At 38.3% G+C, this 26203-nt stretch overlaps 1 protein-coding gene across 1 annotated transcript in view; it reads right to left on the bottom strand.

Moving 5' to 3' along the window:
- Nucleotides 1-22138, bottom strand: part of LOC136872295 (integrin alpha-PS3) — a 94033-nt gene extending 71895 nt beyond the window's left edge. Inside the window, exons 1-4 of the mRNA XM_067146115.2 lie at nt 21889-22138; nt 21173-21346; nt 11998-12140; nt 9627-9738 (exon numbers count right to left, since the gene is read on the bottom strand). Coding sequence (XP_067002216.2) covers nt 9627-9738; nt 11998-12140; nt 21173-21346; nt 21889-22138 — 679 coding nt within the window. The remainder of the gene's footprint in view (nt 1-9626; nt 9739-11997; nt 12141-21172; nt 21347-21888) is intronic.
- Between the last annotated feature and the right edge of the window lie 4065 nt (nt 22139-26203).

Below are 26203 nucleotides of genomic sequence, written 5' to 3' on the forward strand. Positions count from 1 at the left end.
TGTTGTTTTAAAGGTTGGAAGAAGAATGTAGCATTGACATTTCAGAAATATGCAGAGTGGTTTATCTTAGTTAAAATCACCGGGGGTAGGGAAATATTCCATAGCCAAATGAGGTTTTATAGGCATCAAGCTGAAAGTTGTCTGGTTGCAACACCGAGATCGGTACGGAGACTGATCAGTGTGGATGGAGCACTACACCCTTTCTCCCTTGATAGTTATAATGTAAATATTTTTAAAACTTTATATTTTCCTATGATTGCATCAACTGTTCTCCAGAGCACCACTGCCGAACTCTACTATTTTAATTTTATGCATTGGTGCTGACTTCTTATTCTATAAACCTATATGTTCAACCATCACTATTGTACAACTCTTTCTCATACTTAATTTTTGTAATGTGTATTAATAATATGTATTAATTTGTGCATGTTAACTACTAACCAGGTACCTGATTTTTGCCTTGAGGAGATAATTTGACTGATGATGCCCTCAATGAAGGGCGAAACATGTCTCAAGTGGAATCAATAATAAATTCCTAAATTGTAAAATTTATATGTATTGAATAGGTGACAAAACAAACCTTTTAGCATCCTACATTCAGTATCTTCAATACGGATAACAATGATTTTTATCACTTGCAAGACCTGTACCTGGCGAGCCAAACTTGTCCTTGGACACTCCCAGCACTAAAAGCCATATGCCATTTCATTTCATACTCTAGTTGGGGTCTTACCAGAGACTTCTATGTCCTCTCCTTTATATCCTTACTACAACCCATAAATACCCTCATAACCAAGTGCAGAGATCTGTACCCTTTATGTACAGTCATATTTATGTGATTACCCCAATGAAGATCTTTCCTTATATTAACACCTAGGTACTTATAATGATCTCCAAAATGAACTTTCACCCCAATAATGCAGTAATTAAAACTGAGAGGACTTTTCCTATTTGTGAAACTCACAACCTGACTTTTAACCCCGTTTATCATCATACCATTGCCTACTGTCCATCTCACAACATTATCGAGGTCATTTTGCAGTTAACAATCTTTCAACTTATTTATTACTCTGTACAGAATAACTTCATCTACAAAAAGCCTCATATCTGATTCCACTTCTTTACTCATATCTTTATAACTTATATGTAAGAAAACATAAAGGTTCAATAATATTGCCTTGAGGAATTCCCCTCTTAATTATTAAATGGTCAGATAAAGCTTTGACTTCTCTAATTTGCTGAGATCTATTTTCTAGAAATATAGCCACCCATTCAGTCACTCTTTTGTCTAGTCCAATTGCACTCATTTTTGCCAGTAGTCTCCCACGATCTACCCTATCAAATGCCTTAGATAGGTCAATCGTGATACAGTCCATTTGACCTCCTGAATGCAGGATATCTGCTTTATCTTGCTGGAATCCTACAAGTTGACCTTCAGTGGAATAACCTTTCCTAAACCCGAACTGCCTTCTATCGAACCAGTTATTAATTTTGCAAACATATCTAATATAATCAGAAAGAATGCTTTCCCAAAGCTTACATGCAATGAATGTCAAACTGACTGGCCTGTAATTTTCAGCTTTATTTCTATCACCATTTCCTTTATACAAAGGGGCTACTACAGCAACTATCTATTCATTTGGTATAGCTCCTTTAACCAAATAATAATCAAATAAGTACTTCAGATATGGTACTATATCCCAACCCATTGTCTTTAGTATATCCCCCGAAACCTTATCAATTCCAGCCGCTTTTCTAGTTTTCAGGGCCGATGACCTTCGATATTAGGCCCCTTAAAACAACAAGCATCATCATCATTCTAGTTTTCAATTTTTTTATCTTTCTGTGAATATCATTGTTATCATAGGTAAATTTTAATACTTCTCGAGAAGATGTATCAATACCCAAAAGGAGCAACCTACTCCCAATACATCCTCCCATTCTCTTACATCATAAATACCCTAAATCACAAAAGTGAAAATGTATATCAAAAAGGAGCCTGTAACTCCCATACAAGATCCCCTATTACACAAAAATATGACCCTACAAAGCATCAAAATACAAAAGACATCATGAGTGAACTTGAGCAGGGGGACCAGATAGCGGGTCAAAAGAGTAGAAACACATCTCGAATTAAAGCAAAATTCCTCAACTGAGTAGGCACTGTCAAAAATAGAGAAGTGAGACCGAGAAATGTGTACGTCATGAGGACGAAAACAGGAAGATCAAAAATCATGATGGAGACCACTTTTTTTCAAAATGGCGCCCGGTAATGACGACGTAGTGTTTTATTCTCCGAGTAAATTAACCGTAAAATGTGACGAAAAGTGCGGAAAATGTCGAAAATTAGTGAAAAATGGAATGTTGTGTGATTCATGTGATCGATGGTGGCATTATAAGTGCGGAAATTGCCCTAGAGGCGTAAAAACTAATGAAAATGTTGACTGGATTTGTGAGCAGTGTGTTCGGAATGTTGTTGTTGGGGACGGCGTTGACGAAGCACCGAAAACAGTCGATGAGGAATATAAAAGTGCATTAGAAATTATAAACATTCTAAAAAAGGACAATGAGACTCTTAAAGTTGAAAATCAAGAATTAAAAGAAAGACTGCGATCGCTAGAATTTGGGACTGACCATTCTTCGAGTGATATACCGGTACAAGTAACAAACTCGAGCACGTGGTGTCAAGTAGTTCGTGGATGGCCGGCTAAGAAGAAATCTACAACTGAATTTCCGGAAATAAACATTAGAAATAGGTTTTCTGCCCTAAATAATTTAATCCTGGAAGAAAGTGATCGCGCGTGTGAAACCAAATCATCGCGATCCGTTGCCGTGCCGAGTTTAAAATTTAGGCCTAGAATTCAGATTCAAGACCCAGTTAGGCCTAAATCAGCGAAGGTAGCTGTGTTTGGTGATAGCCAAGGAAGGGGAATTGCGGGAGTGATTAACGACGAGAATATAGCAGCAACCGGAGAAATATATCCAGGAGCTTCTATCAGCAGTGTTGTGGAAAACGTAGAAGCAGCAACTAGGAACTTCGGGAGCGGCGATGCAGTGCTTATCATCGGTGGGACGAACGACGTAGCTCGCGACGACGCCAAGAATGTAAGATCACAACTTAAACATACACTAGGGAAGCTGACCCACACTAACGTTTTTGTAATGAACGTGCCCCACAGGCATGATTTGAGTAGAGACTCGTGTGTGAACATTGAAGTGGACAAGGTCAATACAGATATTGTTAAAATTTGTAAACATTTTTGGAATACTCAGGTTATTGAATGCAGCAGTTTTGAGAGATACTGTTATACAAAACATGGCCTCCATCTAAACAATTCAGGTAAACGAAAGATAGCAAATATTGTTCTAGATTTTATTAATCTTAAGATATGTACTGTAAAACAGGCAACTCCCTTGAGTTATAATACTGACCAGGAAAACTAGTAGAAAGAGCCAGCTGTACTTCAAGCTGGCTCAGTTAACTAGAAAAAGAAACTCAGGATAGTAAGGAATTTCAAGTTACCCAATTGCAACAGTCAAGTTTTAGGGAGGAAGGGGGTCTGAGATTGCTCTTGGTAAACTGTCAAAGTGTAGTAAATAAACAATTAAAATTCGGTACATTGATGGAATCTTATGAGACTGATGTGGTGATAGGAGTGGAATCGTGGTTGAAAGAAGGGGTGGGTAATAGAGAAGTATTTCCAGAAGGGTACACAGTCTATCGTAGAGACCGAGGAGATAAAAAGGGAGGGGGTGTGTTTATTCTGGTGAAGGAAACTTACTGTTCACATGAATGGTTTACCGATGAAAGGGATGAAATATTAGGGATAAAATTAGTTTGTGATAATATGAAGGAGGTGGGAATTATAGGAACATACAGGCCTGGAAGAGAGGAAAGAGACATGGAAATCTTTGAAAAAATAATAGATTATACTCATAAAAGCAATAATAATGATATGGTAATAATTGGGGGAGATCTAAATTTGCCTGAAGTTGAATGGAAAGGAGCTGCAAGTGAAGCCCATGAACAGAAACTGGCAAATAAGTTAATTTGGGAGGGAGGATTTACACAAGTAGTACAAGAACCGACTCGTCTCAATAACTTACTAGATGTATTCTTGGTTAAACCATGGGAAATTGTTGATAAAACTGAGGTAATTGAAGGAATAGGAGACCATAAGGCTGTAATAATGGATGTAGGACTCGTACCAAAAAGGCTTAATAAGAGGGTTACACAAGACAAGAAATTGTACAGAAAAACTAAAGTTGATGAATTTGGGACTTACCTTAAATCACAATTCAGTTGTTGGATAAGTGAAGGGAGTAACGTGGATACACTTTGGGCTAAATTTAAAGGAATTATTTGGGAAGGAGAGAAGAGATTTGTACCTGTTAAGAAGGGTAAAATGACCTCAGACCCTGTTTATTATACAAGGGAAATAAGAAAATTAAAAAGAAAATGTAGAATAGTAAACAGGAAAATCAAAGAGGGTAGGGAGAGTAGAGAAACTAGAAAACAGCTAATGAGGGAACTGAATAGAGTGAAAAAGGAAGCAAAAGAGAATTATATGAATGGCATACTTCAAGAGGGTAATGACCACAAAGGGAAATGGAAAAAGCTGTATTCATATATCAGGAATCAAAAAGGAAAAGGAGTCCAAATTCCTACAATGGTGGGAGAAGGGGGTGAACACTATTTAACAGATACTGAGAAAGCAAACCTATTTAGTAGGGAATTTAGAGATTCAGTCGATGATTGTCAAGAGTTGGAAACCGAAACAGAAGATAGAGAGGGAGAGAGACAGAGGGAAACAAGAAGCTTCTCATTCACAAACGAAGATATTTTCAGAGAAATCCAACTGCTTCAGCAAGGAAAAGCTGCAGGAAGTGATCAAATTACTGGGGAGGTATTAAAGACAATGGGGTGGTACATAGTGCTTTATTTAAAATTTCTCTTTGACTATGTCATAAATAATAGTGTAATACCAAAGGAATGGAAGGAATCTATAATAATACCAATTTATAAAGGAAAGGGTGATAAAAGGAAACCAGAGAACTACAGACCAATCAGCCTGACCAGTATAGTTTGTAAAATTCTGGAGAGTTTAATATCGAAGTACATCAGAGGGATATGTGATGATAAAAATTGGTTCATGAGGAGCCAGTATGGATTTAGAAAGAAATTTTCTTGTGAGGCACAACTGGTGGATTTCAGCAGGACATATCAGATCAGTTGGATTCAGGAGGTCAGTTAGATTGCATAGCCATAGATCTTTCCAAAGCCTTTGATAGAGTGGTACATGGAATATTATTAAAGAAATTGGAGGGAATAGGATTGGACGTAAGGGTTACACGTTGGATAAAAACATTTCTAAATTCAAGGGTTCAGAAAGTCAAAGTAGGAAATAATGTATCGCAGGAAGAGAAAGTTTGGAAGGGAATTGCACAGGGTAGTATAATCGGTCCGTTACTTTTCTTAATATACGCAAATGATTTAGGGAACAATATAACATCAAAAATAAGATTGTATGCAGATGACATAATTGTTTATAGAGAAATAAACAACATTGAGGATTGTTCAGAATTACAAAGGGACCTTGAAAGTATCCAACAATGGGTTGAAGAAAATAATATGAAGGTTAATGGAGGCAAATCAACTGTTACAACTTTTACAAACAGGAGCTTTAAAACTGAATTTGAATATACTTTGGATGAGGTAGTTATCCCAAAAGATGGCAAGTGCAAATACTTAGGTGTGAGATTTGAAAGTAATTTGCACTGGAAGGGTCATATTGATGATATTGTTGGGAAAGCATACAGATCATTACATGTCATAATGAGGCTACTTAAAGGATGCAACAAAGAATTAAAAGAAAAAAGTTACTTGAGTATGGTTCGTCCATTATTGGAATATGCAAACAGTGTTTGGGATCCTCACCAAGAATACCTAATAAAAGAAATAGATAGTGTGCAGAGGAAAGCAGCAAGATTTGTAACAGGGGATTTCAGGAGAAAGAGTAGTGTATCAGAAATGTTAAAGGAACTTGGGTGGGAAACTTTAAGTAAGAGAAGGGAGAAAACTAGACTTACAGGATTATATAGAGCCTATACAGGAGAAGCAGCATGGGGAGATATCCGTGAGAGGCTTCAGTTGGAAAATAATTATATCGGCAGGACTGACCACAAATATAAAATTAGAAGGAATTTTAGCAGAAGCGATTGGGGTAAATTTTCATTCATTGGGAAGGGTGTGAAGGAGTGGAACAGTTTACCAGGGGTAGTGTTTGATCCTTTTCCAAAATCTGTACAGATATTCAAGAAGAGAATAAACAGCAACAGAGAAAATAAATGAAGTGTTAGAGGGCATTCGACCGGTGCAGGTTATTGTAAATAAAAAAAATGTGTGTGAATAAATTAATTCCATCCCCTGGTCTAAGGAGTTTGGACAGCCAAAGTAGGGGACTGCCTGTAGGGGTGAAGTACAGTGGGGACTTCGAGGGCCCTGGGACCGCTACGGTAGCTGTGAATGCCCTTCAGGAACTCTGAAAAGTGGTGGCAAAAGGGGCTCTGGTTAAGACGCAGCAGGTCGTTATGCTACTTAGGATCCAGAACGGGTAAAAAAAAAAAATAGTAAATAAATAAATGCAATGTAAATATTAATGTTATACCAGTTTTATAGTATCATTTGAAGCAATTCCACATACTGTATATCAGTTGACTATATTTGTAAGTAGTACAGGAGATATTATAATTAGAATTTTGTAAACAATATAAATTTATTAAGGATGAACTGTGTGTTTAATAGAAAACATTGTTAGCGTAAATTGTATAATATTGTATTATAGGAAAAATTTTCTTCTCTTGTTAATTTAATATTTAGTGCTTGACAATAATGTATTTTAGTGTACCATTTGCTACCGAGGTAGACACCTCATTTGCAAATAAAGAGATTTTGATTTGATTTGATTTGAAGTATGTTGGAAGCTTTACCCCATCTGACACATCACCAACGGGAGGGATATATAAAGTGAAGACACAACAGAATGTTGGGCGACAGGAACACATACTTCATTTGCATACCTCGCCATCACGCTACCCTACCAACCAATACGCGCCGCAAAATCAGAGAACCCTACAATTTAGCATAGGAATTAGCCTAGATCCAGATCATGCCTAGAGGAGGCTACAGGTCCCAAGGAACTTAGATTCCACACAACATAGAAGGCTTCGATTACAGAGAACTAGGACGTAAGCGACCCCTGAACGCCACAAGGCTCATTTGATAAACAGGAAGAATTGGGCAAAGAAATGCCCGACCCAAGACGAAAAATAAGACGTGCAAATAAAATATACACATTTTACCATAGCAGACAAACATTAGACGCGACATCCAGCAAGGCTTAATAGGAAAGATAAGGAGAGGTTGCCCAGAAGGCATAGTGCCTATACAATAAGAGTAGGTCTATCGCAAAGAATTTAGCCCATGAACATACCCAACGACCTCGCCCAAAAACTACATCTAAAAGGGGCAACCGATAGGAAAAGTGCAGTTAAGAAGCACTCGAAACAAATGACAAGGTTGACGTCACATGACCAAAACAATGATTATCACACAAAAGAAACCACTTGAAAGGGGCAACCAGAAGGAACCTTAAGTTCACAAACCCTTGAACAAGCATGCCACCATATTCAACCTTCGTAATGGGGAGTTTATAGAAAAATTCCTCCTTGCTCAAGTGGCGAGGACAGAGGACTTCGCGAGGGTCCGACATGATAGAAAAGATATTACAAATTTAGAGAAAAAAATTCCAGCAACTGAGAAAATCGTTAGAGTTCGAATCGAAAACAAGGTTTAGCCGTCAAAAGGGGCTAAATTGAGACCCATTCAACCACGCTCTGCTACCACTTGTTCCGAGGTATCTGTGGAACAGCAGAGGTGAAAGAAGGTGCTGGGTGGGAATAGGTCTCAACTTACGAAATTAAAGTTAATTTAAAACTTTAACAAAGGTTATATTTTCTTTTCAAGATAAATAAATAACAGAATATAACAGGTACCAAGTAGCAGATCAACAAATTAAGAAAGTACAATTTTAGTTCATTACAAAATTTGGGCTTCGAGCCCGACACTCACGAACCTTGAGCTATAAGCCCAACTTTACCTATATACCGAGTTCAAACAAAAGGGCAGAAAACCCCAATCATGCCAAGGAGCACTGGCTCCTGATTACCATATTAAGCATCCTCGAGGCACACAGAAACCAAATTTAAGAAAGAGCAAACCCGCTCTCAAGGTTCAAGCCCATCAAAGGCCACAATAAACTATACTTCAAACTGCCCTCAAGGCATACCAAGAACAGGGGTAATAAATACCCAACCTACTGGGCGTATTCAGTAAAGAAGCAGGTTAATTACATGGCCCAAAATACCAACTTGACTGGAGGCGTAACTTGCACTCCTAATACACTTTTAAAACCTACTTGGCACTAGGCCGCATACACAAGGGCTAATCCCATACTAAAGAGGTGACTTGTATAAGAAGACTTTATTACATTAAGAAAGGAAGAAATGGTTGTGAAAACAAAGTCACCTCAAAACAATAGGAGTGGGAGCTCGAGAGGGTTTAGCACTCTCTATCCCAATTTGTAGTTAAAGAGACGGGATCTAGACCAAGTGTCTTTTACATTTTACAGGAAAGTTACATTATAAAAGTTTCGAACCTGCCCCGAGGGTTAAACTGCTGAGCTAGCAAGAAATGAAGTTATAAAATGGCCATTACCTGATGGAAGAACTGCTGCCCGAAGGAAGAGGCGCTTCCCGCCCCCTGCTACATAATCACACACGGATAGATGTTACTGAAGTGGCCAGGAGACCAGAAAATCAGCAGTTTATATATGCTTGTGGAACATTCGAGACCTTTCATGAATGATAAGACACACCCACAGCAGTTTATTGGTTACAGAACACAGTTACAGAGCAGGTTGGGGAAGAAAGCCCCGATTGGCCGAAAATTAATTTAAGAAATTCGGGATTGGCTAATTTCAAAACTGGCGGAAAGAAAGGATTAACATTGCCAACTCTCAAACCACAGAACAAAATTTAGCAAAAACAAAACTTATGAATGTTAAATTTCTTCAGGACAGTTCATTCCTTAACACCAGAGTGCGTTATTATAGTTTTATAGAGACATCTGTCAGAGAACGTCCAACTTTCTTGATCCGGAGGGAACAAACACAAGTCAAAATAGACACCGTTCTGACACTGCGAAATTACCAAATTTACTGAGGTGACATCTTTCGAGAAACCATCGGATTAATATAGTTTGTTAAAGTTCAGGCGTTCTCCTGTAGAGGAGTTTAAACTGGCGCAATATTTGAATTTGCATTGTGGAGGTGTACCGCCCAGTACAATGACCTTGAAATTTTTGTGGACCTTTATTATTGGTGGATGGGTACATTTTTGCCCTCTGTATGTGTATATGGAACTTGACTGTACTGTGCGCAGTTTATCTTTTATAAGATTTTAAACTCTTCCCTATTTTTGTCTCGCTCAACTCTGTTAATCTGCCTACTCTCTAACATACAGATTGACTTCAATAGTTCTGGTCACAGACAAATTAATTCACTTACTGGAATCCTCCACAATTTGTCTTTTCCTCCGGTATGGTAATTGCTGATTAGACTGTGTCATCAGTTTGTATTCCATGGTGAACTCGATTGGCTTTGTGAAGTTTGGATGGCTCTGTAATGAAACAAAAGTAATTGACGATGAGATCCTTAAGCCATTATTCTCCATAGCATCGAAGTGATTAAATCGCTGAATGAAAAATGAAATACGCTATGTCTGCAAAGGTTCAAATGCTGACCGTCTGTGAGTGAGGGTCATAGAACACATCCAGCCTGTTGTAAGAGGCAGCTAAAAGGGGATCCCCAAAAGTTCTCATCTTGGGAGCATGGGTCCGTGATTATGGGGCCTCTAGCTGAGTCAAACATTGCTTCCACTTACGTGGTATGCTCATTTTCATCTTTCCTATCTTAAATGCATTTGCCAATCTTTGTTCTTTCCTGACCTCATTGGTATTAGGATTGCAAGGCTTAAGGAGTCTTTTACTTCCCTTTCTTTTCCTGATACCTTCATTATTCGAAAGAATGGATATTCTTCCCTTTTCCCTCTTGATTAGTGTTAACAGAGAGTATGGTTGCATAGTTATACTTCCTCTTAAAACAATAATCACCACCACCACTGCCATTCAAATGCTGTATGGTGTGAAATGTTCACACTGATATGTGTAAAATAGAAAAACTCATGGCACTACAGTACAGATGGGCATTGGCCTACCAAGCGACCACTGCACAGCCTGAAGGCCTGCAGATTATGAGGCAATATATGGTTAGCATGATGAATCCTTTCAGTTATTATTCTTAGTTTTCTAAACTGAGGCTGCTATGTCAGTGTCAGATAGCTCCTCAATTGTTCTCATACAGGCTGAGTGGACCTTGAATCAGCCCTTTGATCCAGGTAAAGGCAGCTTGCTACCCTTAGACCATGGGGCTGGCTGATATGTCATAGACAGTAATACTTTTACATGGTTGGATTTAAATCAAGCTGAATATGGGAAGAATAGAGGATGCCAGGCTGCATTGCTCAGACAGTTGAGGAGCTGGCCATCTAACCCCAACTTGGCAGGTTTGATCCTGGCTCAGTCCAGTGGTATTTGAAGGTGCTCAAATACGTCAGCCATGTGTCGGTAGATTTACTGGCATGTAAAAGAACTCCTGCAGGACAAAATTTCAGCACCTCGGCGTCTCCGAAAACCATACAAGTAGTTAGTGGGATGTAAAGTAAAATAACATGATTATTTATAATTAACAGAGGATGAGTGATCTACCTAGGCAAGGATGTAAAACTTATAAGAAAGTAGAATAGAATGATGAGAAGAATGGATGTTGCATATTCATTTTGAGAGAGGAAGATAAACCCTTTGTAAGGAGACACTATTAGCTGGCATTGGTGAGGAGTGAAGGATGAGTAGTCATGTTCAAATTCAAGTTTTAAACAGAGCATGAAAATTCTAATCACGACTGGTCATTTTTAACACATACAAAACATACTCATTGGCTAATATTTTGGTGTTCTTAACAAGCCACCAGTAGTTGGTTGTGTTACTGAACAAGGCTTTGCAATGGATAGATTAAAGTTGTAATACTGAAATCAAAATTGACTTTCAACCTATTAGGTCGTGTAAGGTACAGGTAGTATGTGTTGAAGAGATGTTAAGTACAGAATAAAAATGGCCAACCAGACACCAGTGGGATACAAACCCACAACCTCCAGATTTTGCATTGGTTGCTCTGCCAATTGAGTTATGGTGGTCTAGGTCATCTTTGTTCTATTGGAAAGGATCTAAGCTACAGGTCTAGTACTACTGCCATCACACTGTAGAGTGTGTGCAAATTGCCCATTGTGGGCGAAGTCAATGAATGTTGAATTTTCACGACCGCATTGTAATGGAAATCGACTTTCAACCCATTAGGTCATGTCACGTACATGTAGTACGCGTTGAAGAGATGTTAAGTACAGCACAAAAATGGCCAATTGTAATATTGAAGTTACACAGCAAGTTTTAATGTAGCAGTACAATAAAATGTTGGTAATGTTTTGTTTCACCAATAATTACTGCTGTACTTTATTTTCAACTTTATGTTGCAATACCCTGTATGCTATCTGCATTTTGTTATGTAAGATAAACAGCTGATGGTAGCTCTAGCTATATTGCAGGTGATGCTATAAGTTAGATAGTTTCACAGTCAAGATAGTGCACATTCAAATGTGTCTAATTTTTTTACAATATATTTTTCCTTGCATAAAAGGAGCACCCTGGGGAAGAGTGTGTGTCATTTACATGGATAAATAATATTAGCAGTTGGCGGTTTCACTATATTTCAAAATGATAAAATTGACAGTTCTTTAATTATCCATATTGCATCTCAAAGATCATACCCTTATAATGGCTGTCCAGTTTCTACACTGTTCAACTCCATTCAGGAATTCCAAAGAAAATGTGTAAACAGCCTTGTTTACTCCTTCAATAAGCATCTCAACTCGCTTCAGAGCTGGGTCAGCAAACACTGTCAACTGAAGACCTGCAACATTTTGAAATCAAAAGTGTTGATATAAATATTTCCTCTGCATTTCATTTAGATAAGTAAAAGTAATTCCTCATATCAAAATTGGAGACCACTACTGAAGAGGTCAAGATACAAAATAAGTGAGGCAAGGATGTATCCTGCCTCTGATCCTTTTTAGCTCATACTCTGAAGTTACTTTTGGAATCATCCTTGATGAAGTTGGTGAAGGAATCAAAATAAATGGGAAATTTATGAACATTACCCATTATGCAGATTATTTTGTGTGGCTATGGCTAGCCTAGTGTAGCCTGTGTAAGACAGACCTCTGACAATAATGGGAGGAATCTGCTGTTATATGAGGAAAGTGCATGTTGTTGTGGTGTAGGATAGTGTTGTGTGGAGTTGCACGGATGTTGGGAACAGCACAAATACCTAGCCACCGAGTCAAGTGAATGAATCATTTAAGAATAAAATCCCTGACCCAACCAGGAATTGAATCAAGGGTCATACAAACCTGAGGCCACTGCGTTGATCATCCAGCCAAAGAGTGGACTATTATGCAGATGGCACCTTGATTCATCAACATAATCATCATGATCAATTCTCTGCTCCAGCGAGCCAGGTACAGGTATTTACAAGCCTCTGCCAGTTCATATTAGGTGATAATATTTACAATTCGTTTTGAATGGGAATGGGATCAATGAAGTAAGCATGGAGTTTAGCCTTAAGGTATTCAGGAAAAAAAAAAAAATAATGTTTTTCAGCAAGTAGAAAATAAACAACACTGTTATCTCCCTGGACAGAAACATCATGGAAAGGGTCTCACATTTCAAGTACCCAGGATGCTGGCTGATTCAAGAATGGGATCTAGATGTAGAAATCAAAACCAGAATCTACATTGCAAGAGGTGTATTTAAAATATAATAATATCCAGTTGAAAATTCATTGGCATATCATGAAGTGTTATGTGTTATCGATGGTGCCTGGTCACTGAAAACTCTGTCAATGAATTGACTGCAGATTTTTGAAATGTGGATGTATTGCGGAATGTTGAGTATCCCATGGGTAGCCCTATGTCACCAACGGGGAAAGACTCCATTGTGCCAGGAGACATGCAAAGTCCTAACCCTTGTGTTGAAGAAGATAGGCATTCCAAGTAGTGGAATACAAGTTTGGCTAATAAACAACACAACACACAATCTCATAGCATGCTAATTGCAAGGATTTCCCTGTAATTACATTTAAATCATCCAATATACACAATGTATCCTACTAAATGTTACACTAAACATTCTTTGCGAAACCTTTGCCCATTTAAGTAAGATAAATTGTTTTTCCAGTCCAGTGTTTGAATTTCATCATGAAGAATCACTTTTTATCCCCTGATTTTATCTTCAGCTTGTCTGCACTGCAAGATTTTTATTTTTAACTTTAATTTAATTTAATTTAATTTTAATTAACTAGGGACATTAGGGCAATTCAGTTCTGTATTCACATTTTCTGCCTGAGGATAAAGCTCTTTTAGTTGGAATGTAAGTGGACTACAAACATTTGTAAATGCTCGAGATCATCAGAGGATGGGTGACCATCACAACTGAATGATCACAGAATTCCAAAATTATGTTCTAATGGATCTTGATTAAAATTACTTGTCAAGACTTACTTGGAAATTTCCCACAAATATTCAGACACTTTTAAAATGTTTTCTACATTCACTTTACAGAATTCTAGAATTCTTTGAGAAGCAAATACATTTTTATTATCTTCGAGGATGTTCATGTGCTTCTGATTCTATATACAGTGGATATGTAGGAACTGATAAACTTCAGTCAGAGACCTGAGATCCCTTGTGAAAGTTTCAGTTGTTTTTCTACTGGTAGGTGGCGGTGAGACCCCCTTAGGAGGGCATTAGAGATTAGAGGGCACAGTCAACTTACTCACAGGATGCCAGCAGGCACATATTGTTAGGTTTGTTTTGGTAACCTTTTGACTACTACTACTACTACTACTACTACTACTACTACTACTACTACTACTACTACTACTACTACTACTACTACTACTACTACTACTACTACTACTACTACTACTACTACTACTACTACTACTACTACTACTACTACTACTACTACTACTACTACTACTACTACTACTACTACTACTACTACTACTACTACTACTACTACTACTACTACTACTACTACTACTACTACTACTACTACTACTACTACTACTACTACTACTACTACTACTACTACTACTACTACTACTACTACTACTACTACTACTACTACTACTACTACTACTACTACTACTACTACTACTACTACTACTACTACTACTACTACTACTACTACTACTACTACTACTACTACTACTACTACTACTACTACTACTACTACTACTACTACTACTACTACTACTACTACTACTACTACTACTACTACTACTACTACTACTACTACTACTACTACTACTACTACTACTACTACTACTACTACTACTACTACTACTACTACTACTACTACTACTACTACTACTACTACTACTACTACTACTACTACTACTACTACTACTACTACTACTACTACTACTACTACTACTACTACTACTACTACTACTACTACTACTACTACTACTACTACTACTACTACTACTACTACTACTACTACTACTACTACTACTACTACTACTACTACTACTACTACTACTACTACTACTACTACTACTACTAGTGAAGGAAAAAGTTACAGTTGCAAGGTGTTTTAAATGTCTTGGATTTGGACACAAAGCGCCACACTGCGACGTTAAGGATGACCGGTCACGGAGCTGTCTAAATTGTGGACAAGAAGGCCATTTGGCGAAGGATTGTGGGAACATTTCGTTTTGCACCATGTGCCAAGTGGAGGGCCACCGCTCAGATCAAATGAAATGCCCTACTTACAGGAAGCTAATATTAGAGGCAAGGAAGTTGAATTTAAACGACCAATAATGGACATACTGCAGGCGAATCTCATGAGGAAATCCGACAGTCATGACATCATGTATGCGACAGCCTTGGAAAAGAAAGTAGACTTAGTGCTTGTTAGCGAGCCAAACAGAAGGCGAGTAGCCGAAGGTGGTTGGTTCACGGACAAAAGATGTGATGTAGCTGCATATTTTTTAAATGATAAGTTGGAGGTGCTAAGCATAAGGGCAGAAGAAGGATATTTGTGTATTCAACTTCAGCAATATCAGATTTATTGTTGCTATATCTCTCCTAACATCCCTTTTGATATTTTCAAAGCTGAAGTAGATGCAATAGTTCAGGACTGCATGGCGTCAGGTATTGAATCTATCATTCTCGGAGACCTAAATGTCAAGTCGCCTCTGTGGGGGGCACCAACTGCAGATCGTAGGGGAGAATATTGGGCAGAATGGATAGCGACCCTAGACCTGGTGGTTCATAACACTGGAATCTTACCAACTTTTTCCAGAGGAAACTCAGAGTCTTTCATAGACGTCACCTGCTCAACGCAGGGTATAGCATCATTCATTGTTGACTGGGAAGTTATGGAAGATGAATCTCTCAGCGACCATCGTTTTATTTACTTTCAAGTTAAGGGATCGAAGAAGCTTAATGATATCACGAAAACGGTGTGGAACTATAATTGGGAAACCTTTAAAATTGCAATCGAGTGGATGTCACAAACTGTAGATACAGTGCAACATACTCTAAAAGATGTAACTACTGCTCTTAAAGATGCTTGTAGGACCAGCCGATTGAGGGGATCAACAAAATATAAAACACGAGTCCCTTACTGGTGGAACAATGAAATAGACATGCAAAGGAAAGACTGCAATCGCAAGAGACGAATTCTTACAAGATCTAGGAAAAAAATCAGCCAGGTCAACTTAATACCATTAGAAGCTGACTATAAGGCATCAAAGAGGCAACTAATGAAGCTAATAAAGGATTCTAAGAGAAATCTCTGGCAAAAGCTATGCGAAGATCTAGACAGTGATATCTGGGGAGCGGGATATAAGATAGTGACCGGTCGAATAATCAACAGGGTACCAGTTCAGCTCCCAGCTGATAGAAGGAAAGCCATAGCAATGGAGTTGTTCCCTTGTACTAATGACAGACTTGAAACGGAATCAGATTTTTGTGTTGCAGAACCGTTCACTGTGGTTGAGTTACAAGAGGTAGCACGCAATATGAAGACTGGTAAGGCACCAGGTGTAGATGGAATCCCACCAGAAGCCATCAAGTATGCAGTTGAGGTGGCACCTGGTTGGATCTTATCAGTCTTCAATGATTTATTAAAAAAGCGTGAATTCCCCGATGAGTGGAAAGTAGCCAAGCTAGTGCTGTTATTGAAGGCAGGGAAACTATCATTAGATCCATCAGCATACAGGCCACTGTGCTTATTAAACACCTTGAGCAAACTTTACGAAGGATTGATTAAAACTAGACTGGAGAAAGAACTTGAACAACAGGGAGGACTTTCTTCGAACCAGTTTGGATTTAGAAAGGGTAGAACCACAACCCAAGCTATTGAGAGGGTGATTCAAATACAGGCAGAAAGCAGTGAGAAATGGGCTGCCTTGATAACGCTAGATGTCAAAAATGCTTTTAACACTGCTTCTTGGAGCATTATTTTGAGAGAACTTCGCAGGATGAACATTTCTCAGTATCTACAACAAATAATCGTTAAGTACTTCAAAGGACGAAGAATACGATTTCATGATTTAGAAGATCTTGAAATGAGTGCTGGCGTTCCACAGGGATCTGTCCTAGGACCCACCTTGTGGAACATTCTATATGATGGTGTCTTACGCCTGCAGCTGACAAAAGGGACAACATCTATTGGTTATGCAGATGACCTTGCAATAGTGGTAATAGCAGAGAATGTAGAAGAACTGACCTTCCGAGTAAATGAATCACTGAGACGAGTTAACCTTTGGATGGTAAATAATAAGTTGAGATTGGCTCCACATAAGACTGAGGCTGTAATTTTGAAAGGTTCCAGGAATTGGAAAAATGTCCGTTTCTTATTAAATGATACAGTGATTATCCCAGGAAAGTCTGTACGATACCTTGGGGTTCTTATTGACAGGAATTGCACATTTGGTGCACATGTGAAGGCAGTAACCCAAAAGGCAGAGAAGAAGGCATCGGCATTAGCCAGACTTATGCCTAACATCGGGGGACCAAGAACAGTTAAGAGACAGATTATGTGCTCTGCAGTATATTCCATTTTACTTTATGCTGCACCTATCTGGCACAATGCACTCAGGAGGAAGATTCACCGAAGAGCTATGGAAAGAGTACAGAGGAAAATGCTGCTCAGAGTTACCTGTGCATATCGAACTGTTTCGACAGCAGCTTTACAAGTTGTAGCTGCCAGTATTCCCATTGACCTCCTCGTTGCAGAGAGAAAACTTTGGCATGAAAGGGGTGCAACTATATCTGCTGAGGAAAAGAAAGCCTCGAGGAACCAACTCTTACTAGACTGGCAAGACCGATGGGATGGCACAACCGATGTTGGCCAATGGACAAAAAAGCTAATACCCAACATAGGAGACTGGCTTAAATGTAGACATCGGCAGGTAGATTACTATCTGTCGCAGATCCTGACAGGACATGGAAGATTCGGCGTATACGCCATGAAGATGGGAAAGACGCAGGGAGATGGTTGTTGGTACTGTTCTGAAAGGGATACAGTAGAACACACCTTTTTCTACTGTGTTCGATGGGAAGAAGAACGAAGAAAAGCCTGCCAACAACTTGGCCGACAACTCACGCCAGGGAATCTGGTTCAGATTATGTTAGAGAGCCCGTTTGCCTGGAACACAGTAAAGGCAATGGCGACAAGCATTATGGGGATGAAGGAGAAAGAAGAGAAAGGAAGAACTTAATTACATACATCACTCCATTCTGATGTCATGCCGACAAGCAGTTCCAGAATGGTCTGAGTGAAGAGGGCAGGGGTTTTTAGTTGGTGGAAATCCAACTCCCACACAGAGTGGTGTCTTTAAAAGATTTTCCCCTGCCATAACAAAAAAAAAAAAAAAAAAAAAAAAAAAAAAAACTACTACTACTACTACTACTACTACTACTACTACTACTACTACTACTACTACTACTACTACTACTACTACTACTACTACTACTACTACTACTACTACTACTACTACTACTACTACTACTACTACTACTACTACTACTACTACTACTACTACTACTACTACTACTACTACTACTACTACTACTACTACTACTACTACTACTACTACTACTACTACTACTACTACTACTACTACTACTACTACTACTACTACTACTACTACTACTACTACTACTACTACTACTGTCATTGATTTTGCATTCCACCAAGTACTATTTTTATGGTTTTCAGAGATGCCAAGGTGCCAGAATATTGTCTTGCAGAAGTACCTTTACATAGGTACCAGTAAATTTACCAACACGAGATTGGCATATTCGAGTACCTTAAAAAAGAATTATAAATAGGAAAGGACTTCCACCTCATCAATACTTGTTTATTGTAATTATTATACTACAGTACCAGTTTTGACCCTGTTTTTTTTTTTTGGGTCATCTTCAGCTGAACAATACATTCACATATAGATCATGAAATAATGATTGAAATGACTTTGTCTGGGGAATACCATATGATAACAAATGTTTGGTTACGTCCAAATGGAGCATGTCAAAATGAGAACTGGCATGTATGCCACTATGTGTGACAATGCAATTATATGTCTATAATAATGTGCTTTAGATCTTAAAATATTTTATAAAACACTATCTCCACTTAAAACTAACTTATAAGTATATGTAACAAAACAATATATGTAGGAACACTTCATGCACATGAACATTCGTGTCTTGCGTATTATTCAGTTCATTGGTTGACTTCTTTGCTCAAATCTTTTTTCATAGTTGGACACTTGGTTGATGATCTGGAGCTTGAATAATATGATTTACTTGTAAAATTATCCTTTTTTTGTATTAAAGATTTTGTCTTCATATATGTACATAGAATAAAACGCTTTCCAAATTTAAAAAAGTACCAGGCGTGTAGATATAATTAGGATAAAATGTGTATATTCAGCTCTGCTGTGTGTTGAATCTTGTTGTTTTATGTTAAAACTGACTGAATCATGTTGTCCTGTGACATTTGTTAAATTTGAGTGGCATTAGACTCAAAATGGTGGCTCCTTTCCCATCTGTAGCTGTGCAGTGATGTTGTGGAAGATAAGATTGAGCTGTGAGTGATATTTTATATTGGAGGAATGTCTAAGGATTAAGTGTGCTAATTTGAATATGTACCTACTGTTATTGGTGTGGTTGAGTTGCGTTTGACATGTGAGCTTGCTGTGTACTGCTTCGTGTTCGTCTTGGGCTCATACCAGCTGCTGTGAGGGGAAGGGAAGAAGGGGTAGGGAGAGTTGCTGTTGTGGGAGTAGGGGTGGAGCTAGGTGTGTTGTTTGATGTTTCTCTGTCGCGTGTCATGTTTTGTTTATTGATTATCTTAAGGTAACCATTTTTAGGGTGGGGATGACTGTATTGAAGATGATGTTAGTTTTTTCTGTAATTTCCCTTATGTTGAAATTTGGATTGGTATAGTGATCCAGAGAAATGTAAAATTCTTCTGTTATGTTGAGCAGGGGGCCCTTGGGGTTTATGTTCTGAATTTGCATATCGTTCTCGATGTTCGTTGAACTGTGTTTATGGTCTTCGATATGTTGGACTACTGAGGAATAATGACTGTGTTTTACAGCATTTATGTGTTCATTATAACGGGTTAGAAAGATCTTACAGGTGTGTCCGACGTAGCTTGTCTCACAATTATTGCATTTAATACGGTATACCCATGAGTGGTTGTATTTATTATTACTATTGAATGTCCTGACGTTGTGTATGATATTGGTACTGTTGTGTGTAGTTTTAAATGCTATTCTTTAGTTGTGTTTTTTTAAAACATTAGTTATGGGGTATATGTGTGCATTATTGAAAGTAAATAGTGTGTAATCTTTCTTGGGTTTGTCTATTTTTGTTAATTTAGTTTTGGGTTGGGATTTTATTTTGTGAATAATTTTGTTAACCACTTCTTTCTTGTATAGATTGTTTTTAGCTATGTCATGAATTAGTTGTAATTCTTTGTTTAAATCTTTTGTTAACAGTATATTCATTGCTCTGTGTATCATGCTGTAGTATGCTGCTCTTTTATGTGTGTTGGGGTGACGGAATCTATTTTAATTGTGTTTGAGGTGTGCGTGGGTTTTCGAAATATTTTGTAAGATAGGTGGTCTTCATGTATGGTTGTTGTTATGTCCAAATAGTTCAGGGTGCGATTGTTTTTGGTTTCTGTAGTAAATTTTATGTGGGGGTCTATTGTGTTGAGTTTGTCTAGTATAGTGGTTTCATTTGTGAACCTGTTATCGATGATCATCAACAAATCTACACCAAAAAAATATATTGTCTATTTTATTAATTGATGTGTGCTCTAAATGGTCTATGTAAATTTCAGCGAGTATACCAGAGGCTGGAGACCCCATCGGTAGGCCTTGTTGCTGGTAAACAGTATCATGGAATTTAAAGTAGTTGTTACTAATGGCAAAATCAAGTAATTTTATGTTCTTCTATTTCTAAAGTGTTGAGAATGCTCAGAATACATCAATTAGTAAAATAGACAATATAATACCATATTGTTCCAGGCAAAACCGTACATCTGACAACACTACCACTGACTAAGGTCACAAAGATTTTAAGACTGGACACTTTGGTGCTGTAATAGATCTAAATTAATTGGTGAGTATTATGTGTAAAATGCATTGTGTTTGAAGACAGTAATGTGGGAAAATTAGGTACTAATCCCTTGCTGCCTGTGATATTTAATTTCCAAATGCTACAATAAAATGTAATTACTACTGAAGAGGAATTTAGAGGATAATATCGTAAATGTGAAAATCAATGCTATCAAGAAAGTTCAAGCATGAATTTGTATCTCAAGTTCATTTGAAAAAAAAAAATTACTCACTCAGTCTGGAAGGTACATATTTTCCTGAGTACCAGAGACATGCAGCAATTTCAAACAAGGAGTCATTGATGTTCACCTTGCGGACATTGGTGAAAAGGCGTGGATGAACATTTACTACAGGAGAGGTCTTCAGCAGAACAGCATGGCCTGAGAGGTACGCACCAACAGCTACATCTGAAAACAAAAAGCTTTTGTGTTAAAAGAAACCACTTTTTCTTTTGCGAAAATCAAATGATCATAAATATGTCTCTCGGTCATGGCCGTCCATCAACAGCTGCTAATTTCAGATGACCACCAGCCATAAGACATATTTTTGTCAATATGGAGGTCATTTTGTAAGTAATTGCAGTGGTGTTGTGTTGTTTAAAATACGGCACCATAATAAGGCCAGTTTTACGTTAGAAATTTATAAATCCAATGGCACAGGCTACTGAAGACCACCAACAAATCATGACTATGGAAACGGGTAGCAGGTACCAGTGCTCGACACAATCAGCATGCATCTGGCTCTGCTCCAAGATGAATGTAAGTAGAGTGGGACAGAGATCATACATGAAAATTGTAGTTCTGCATGGTATAAATGCCTGCTGGTGACATCCAGGGCCACCACAACTACACAGTTTGTGACAGAATGCACTGCCACTGAAAGTCATGCTCATTTTGGCATGTGATCACCAAGCTGTTCTTGAGTGCCATCCTGTTTGTGAAAGCCATACTGTCAATGCCCAGCATAGTACATTTCTGTAGGGCCATCAGCTTTGTACACTTTGGCAGAAATCTTTGGCACTGCTGGACAACGCCACACTCCTCTACAATAATACTACAGCCCACAATGCTGCTCTCATCGGTGACCTTATACGGTGGTGAAAGTGGAAAGTCTATGAACCCTCCCTGTTCACTAGATTTCAGTCCATGTGACTTCAATTTCCTTCCAGAACTGATGAAGTGCTTTGCATGTAATGGCATATTGGTGACAGATGGTACACATTGATGTAACTAACACTGTCAATGGTATTAATACCTTCACCATCATTGGCAGTAGTGTGTTGATGCCGTGGGGGATTATTTTGAATAATTTTACCTGTTTGTAACTCATGTTTATGTCCACAATACTGTGTATCTTTCAATTGCTTCCCTGCAGTTAGTGCCTGCACCTTGACTCCATTTGATGCTAACACTGAGACACACATTGCTTTGGCCTTCAAACGTACATTGCGAATTTACCACGTTACAGTATTATTGGTCAATATAACACAGCTGCCATGACGAATGAAACAACTTCCTTAGTACTGGAGAAAAATCTGTGTTGAATTTGATATACTTGATTGTGACTAACATCTACAGTGATGACATGAGAAAAATAGGACCGAGTCTTATACCAGTATGACAACAATTTGTTGTTAAAGCTATCCTGTGACAAATGCTACCATGTGACAAAAGTGAGTTTTAAATTTTAAATTCACATTATGCTATTGTGTACTGATTAGGAGGATTGCTTTAACAATAAATTAATGTCATAGTGATCAGCTGTCAACAATGAAATATGACATTTATATCTTGTGGTGAATGAAGTCTTAGGTAAGGAGTACAAGATGAAAATAAATAAGTCCAAAACAAAAGTAATGGAGTGCAGTCGAACGAAGGCAGGTGATATAGGAAATATTAGATTAGGAAACAAAGTCTTAAAGGAAGTAGATGAATATTGTTACTTGGGTAGTAAAATAACCAACGATGGCAGAAGTAAGGAAGACATAAAATGCAGACTAGCACAAGCAAGGAAGAGCTTTCTTAAGAAAAGAAATTTGCTCACTTCAAACATTGATATCGGAATTAGAAAGATGTTTTTGAAGACTTTTGTGTGGAGCGTGGCATTGTATGGAAGTGAAACATGGACGATAACTAGCTCAGAAAGAAAGAGAATAGAAGCTTTTGAAATGTGGTGTTATAGAAGAATGCTGAAGGTGAGATGGATAGATCGAATCACGAATGAAGAGATACTGAATCGAATTGGTGAGAGGAGATCGATTTGGCTAAATTTGACGAGAAGAAGAGATAGAATGATAGGACACATCTTAAGACACCCAGGACTTGTTCAGTTGGTTTTTGAAGGAAGTGTAGGTGGCAAGAACAGTAGGGGTAGACCAAGGTATGAATATGATAAACAGATTAGAGCAGATGTAGGATGCAATAGTTACGTAGAAATGAAAAGGTTAGCACAGGATAGGGTGGCATGGAGAGCTGCATCAAACCAGTCTATGGACTGATGACTCAAACAACAACATCTTGTGGTGAGTCTAGTAATTTATTTTACTGAAAACTAATTATAAAATGAGATAATTCAAACAAGATTTCCTTAGTGCTTCGCTCTGGCTTGAAAGTCTAAGATGTAAGATAAAAGACTTTGTCCAGTGGAGCGTTATCCAGAAACGAGCCCATAACGCTGGCAGCATTTCCTCATGGGATAGCAATTCCTATCCACTGCCTCAGGAATTCTGTTGAAGAGGAGTGTCTAGTGATTGCAGATAACTGTTTTTCAATATCTGAAATCAGACTTTTAGCCTCTTGGCACCATATCCCCATCATTTCGACTGTGAATAACACAAAGATGTTGTCCGTTACTGCTCTGTATTTCGCCCTTTTATTGTGCATGGCCAGTTCCGCAGCAGAACCAGCAGCCTTGTAAGTGCAAGGGAAATGAGATGGTGCTAAGGTATTGACACACATGGCATCCCACAGGAGAGATCTGCCTTTGCTCCATGGGATTAAAGTCAGACCATCTGGGCGTTTTCTGTCTGTGCGACTAATTCTACTCGGTTCTAGGACAGAAGGGACATTGATAGATGTCAAAGCTCTTTTGATAATGTCACTAACTGAACAGTGCCTTGAAAATCTACCAGCACTTTTAGGGCAACTTAAAGCATGGTGGACATAAACGTCGACTTCCGCTCCATATATGCACTTACGTGATTGGCATATTTTGCAACCAAGATGTAAGCTGCTTGCAATTTTAAATGTCATGTTATCTATAAGTGTGCCCATATTGGCCAACGGAAAAGTCTTAAGCCATGAGCCTGCATCCTTTTCTTGAAGAGCGAGATGTGCTCGAGTAATTTCTGCTGGACGTGACAGAATCAAATAGTCAAAAATTTGACAGGTGTTTACTATATCCCAACTTCCTTGTGAATCCAAGGATGCTGGAGGACTCAAATTATTGGTCATGTCATTCCAGTGATATGTTGCATCTGTCATATGGCATATCTCAACATTATCACCGTAATCAGAGAACAGAGACTTGATAAAATCAGATACTCCATAAGCGGAAGCAAGAAAAGCAGGAATGGAAATATCAGTTAATCTATGAATTCCAAAGCCTCCAAATCTTATTGGTAAACACGCCAGGATCCAGATATTTTCCTCAAATGGTATATTTAGTAGAGACTTAAGGCAACTTCTTGTCAAATCATCAGCTTGAGCAAGGAACGAAGGAAATAACCATAGAGGTGCGGTCCGCAGAAAGTAATTCAATTTAGGAATAAAAATACAGTTCTTCGCCATGTGAGAACTGATCACTCGTAAACCATCATACAGCTTCATTAATTCTGTTAGCTTTTGCTTCGCATCTTCCTCCACGGCCTCAACTGTAAGTGGTGATCCAAGCAAGGATAGACTGGAATTTGTTGTAACATGAATACCAGGAATAATGTCCTGAAATGCAGAAACTGTTGCCTCATCTCTCGCAGAACAGAAGTAGATTTCACATTTATGCGGATTTACTTCCAAACCGATATTTTTACAACCAGTGACAATTTTCTTCTGATCGATACCAACCGTATCAGGATCACTGCCGATGGTTCCATAATCGAAATAAAATATGTTAAGAGGACTTTTCAAGTCTGCGATGACAGGCTGGAGTACAAGACTAAAGAGTAATGGTCCTGTTGGATCACCTTGCTGTACCCCAGACTGTGATGAAATAATATGAAACACGAAATATAAGTTAGAAGGGTATCCATATGCTTGCCACAGGAAAGCATAAAGTTCTGGAATTCTATGCATTTCTGAAGTATTTTTTTTCTTTCTATTTGCTTTACGTTGCACCAACACAGATAAGTCTTATGGCGACGATGGGAGAGGAAAGGCCCAGGAATTGGAAGGAAGCAGCTGTGGCCTTAATTAAGGTACAGCTCCAGCATTTGCCTGGTGTGAAAATGGGAAACCATGGAAAACCATCTTCAGGGCTGCCGACAGTGGGGCTTGAACTCACTATCTCCCGATTACTGGATACTGGCCACACTTAAGCGACTGCAGCTATTGAGCTCGGTATTTCTGAAGTCAATTTTTACTAAAATTTTATTCGATGTAGCATTGAAATGTAGGAAAGTTTGTGCAGAAATACCAAAGCTAAGTTGGTGAGGATATAAATACTGGCTAATTGTCCACTTTACTGCCATGCAAGATAATTTAGCAACCAGCCTTCGAAAGGTGTTTCCAATAGCGATAGGTCGAATGCCTCCGTCAGGCTTCTGAAGAGCCATTAATACAGCCCCATAAAAGTTTGGGCAAACTTCAGAAATGAGTTGCCCTCTTAAAATTAAATTGCATAATTTTGTGATAGATTGAATAAGTCTTCTTCTGGCATCTCCAGCTGATTTAGAGGTAAGATCTTTTAGATGTTGAGGACAGATGCTGTCAATTCCTTAATCTTATACCAGTATTTCATTTACTCCAAGAATAAGCCACACCATTCTGCAGTAGCTAGTTGTGCCATGAGTTCTGGCTCTAGTTTACAGAGATCTATATAATATGTTAAGTTGGGATACCCGCAATGGCGGGAGCAAGAAAAGACAACATTATATTCTGCGGGCCGGGAAAAATAAGCTGTTGACAGTCAGTCATTGTGCACTCTACATGGAGTGGGAGTTGAAAGAGAACCACATTGCTGTGATTATGTAACACATGTGAAACAACTATCTGATGAAGATATTTGACTTGTGATTTCTGTAAATAACAAGCAAATTTGTATAATGAACT

The sequence above is a fragment of the Anabrus simplex genome, chromosome 4 (assembly GCF_040414725.1).
Source record: "Anabrus simplex isolate iqAnaSimp1 chromosome 4, ASM4041472v1, whole genome shotgun sequence".
NCBI classification, from domain to species: Eukaryota; Metazoa; Arthropoda; class Insecta; order Orthoptera; family Tettigoniidae; genus Anabrus; species Anabrus simplex.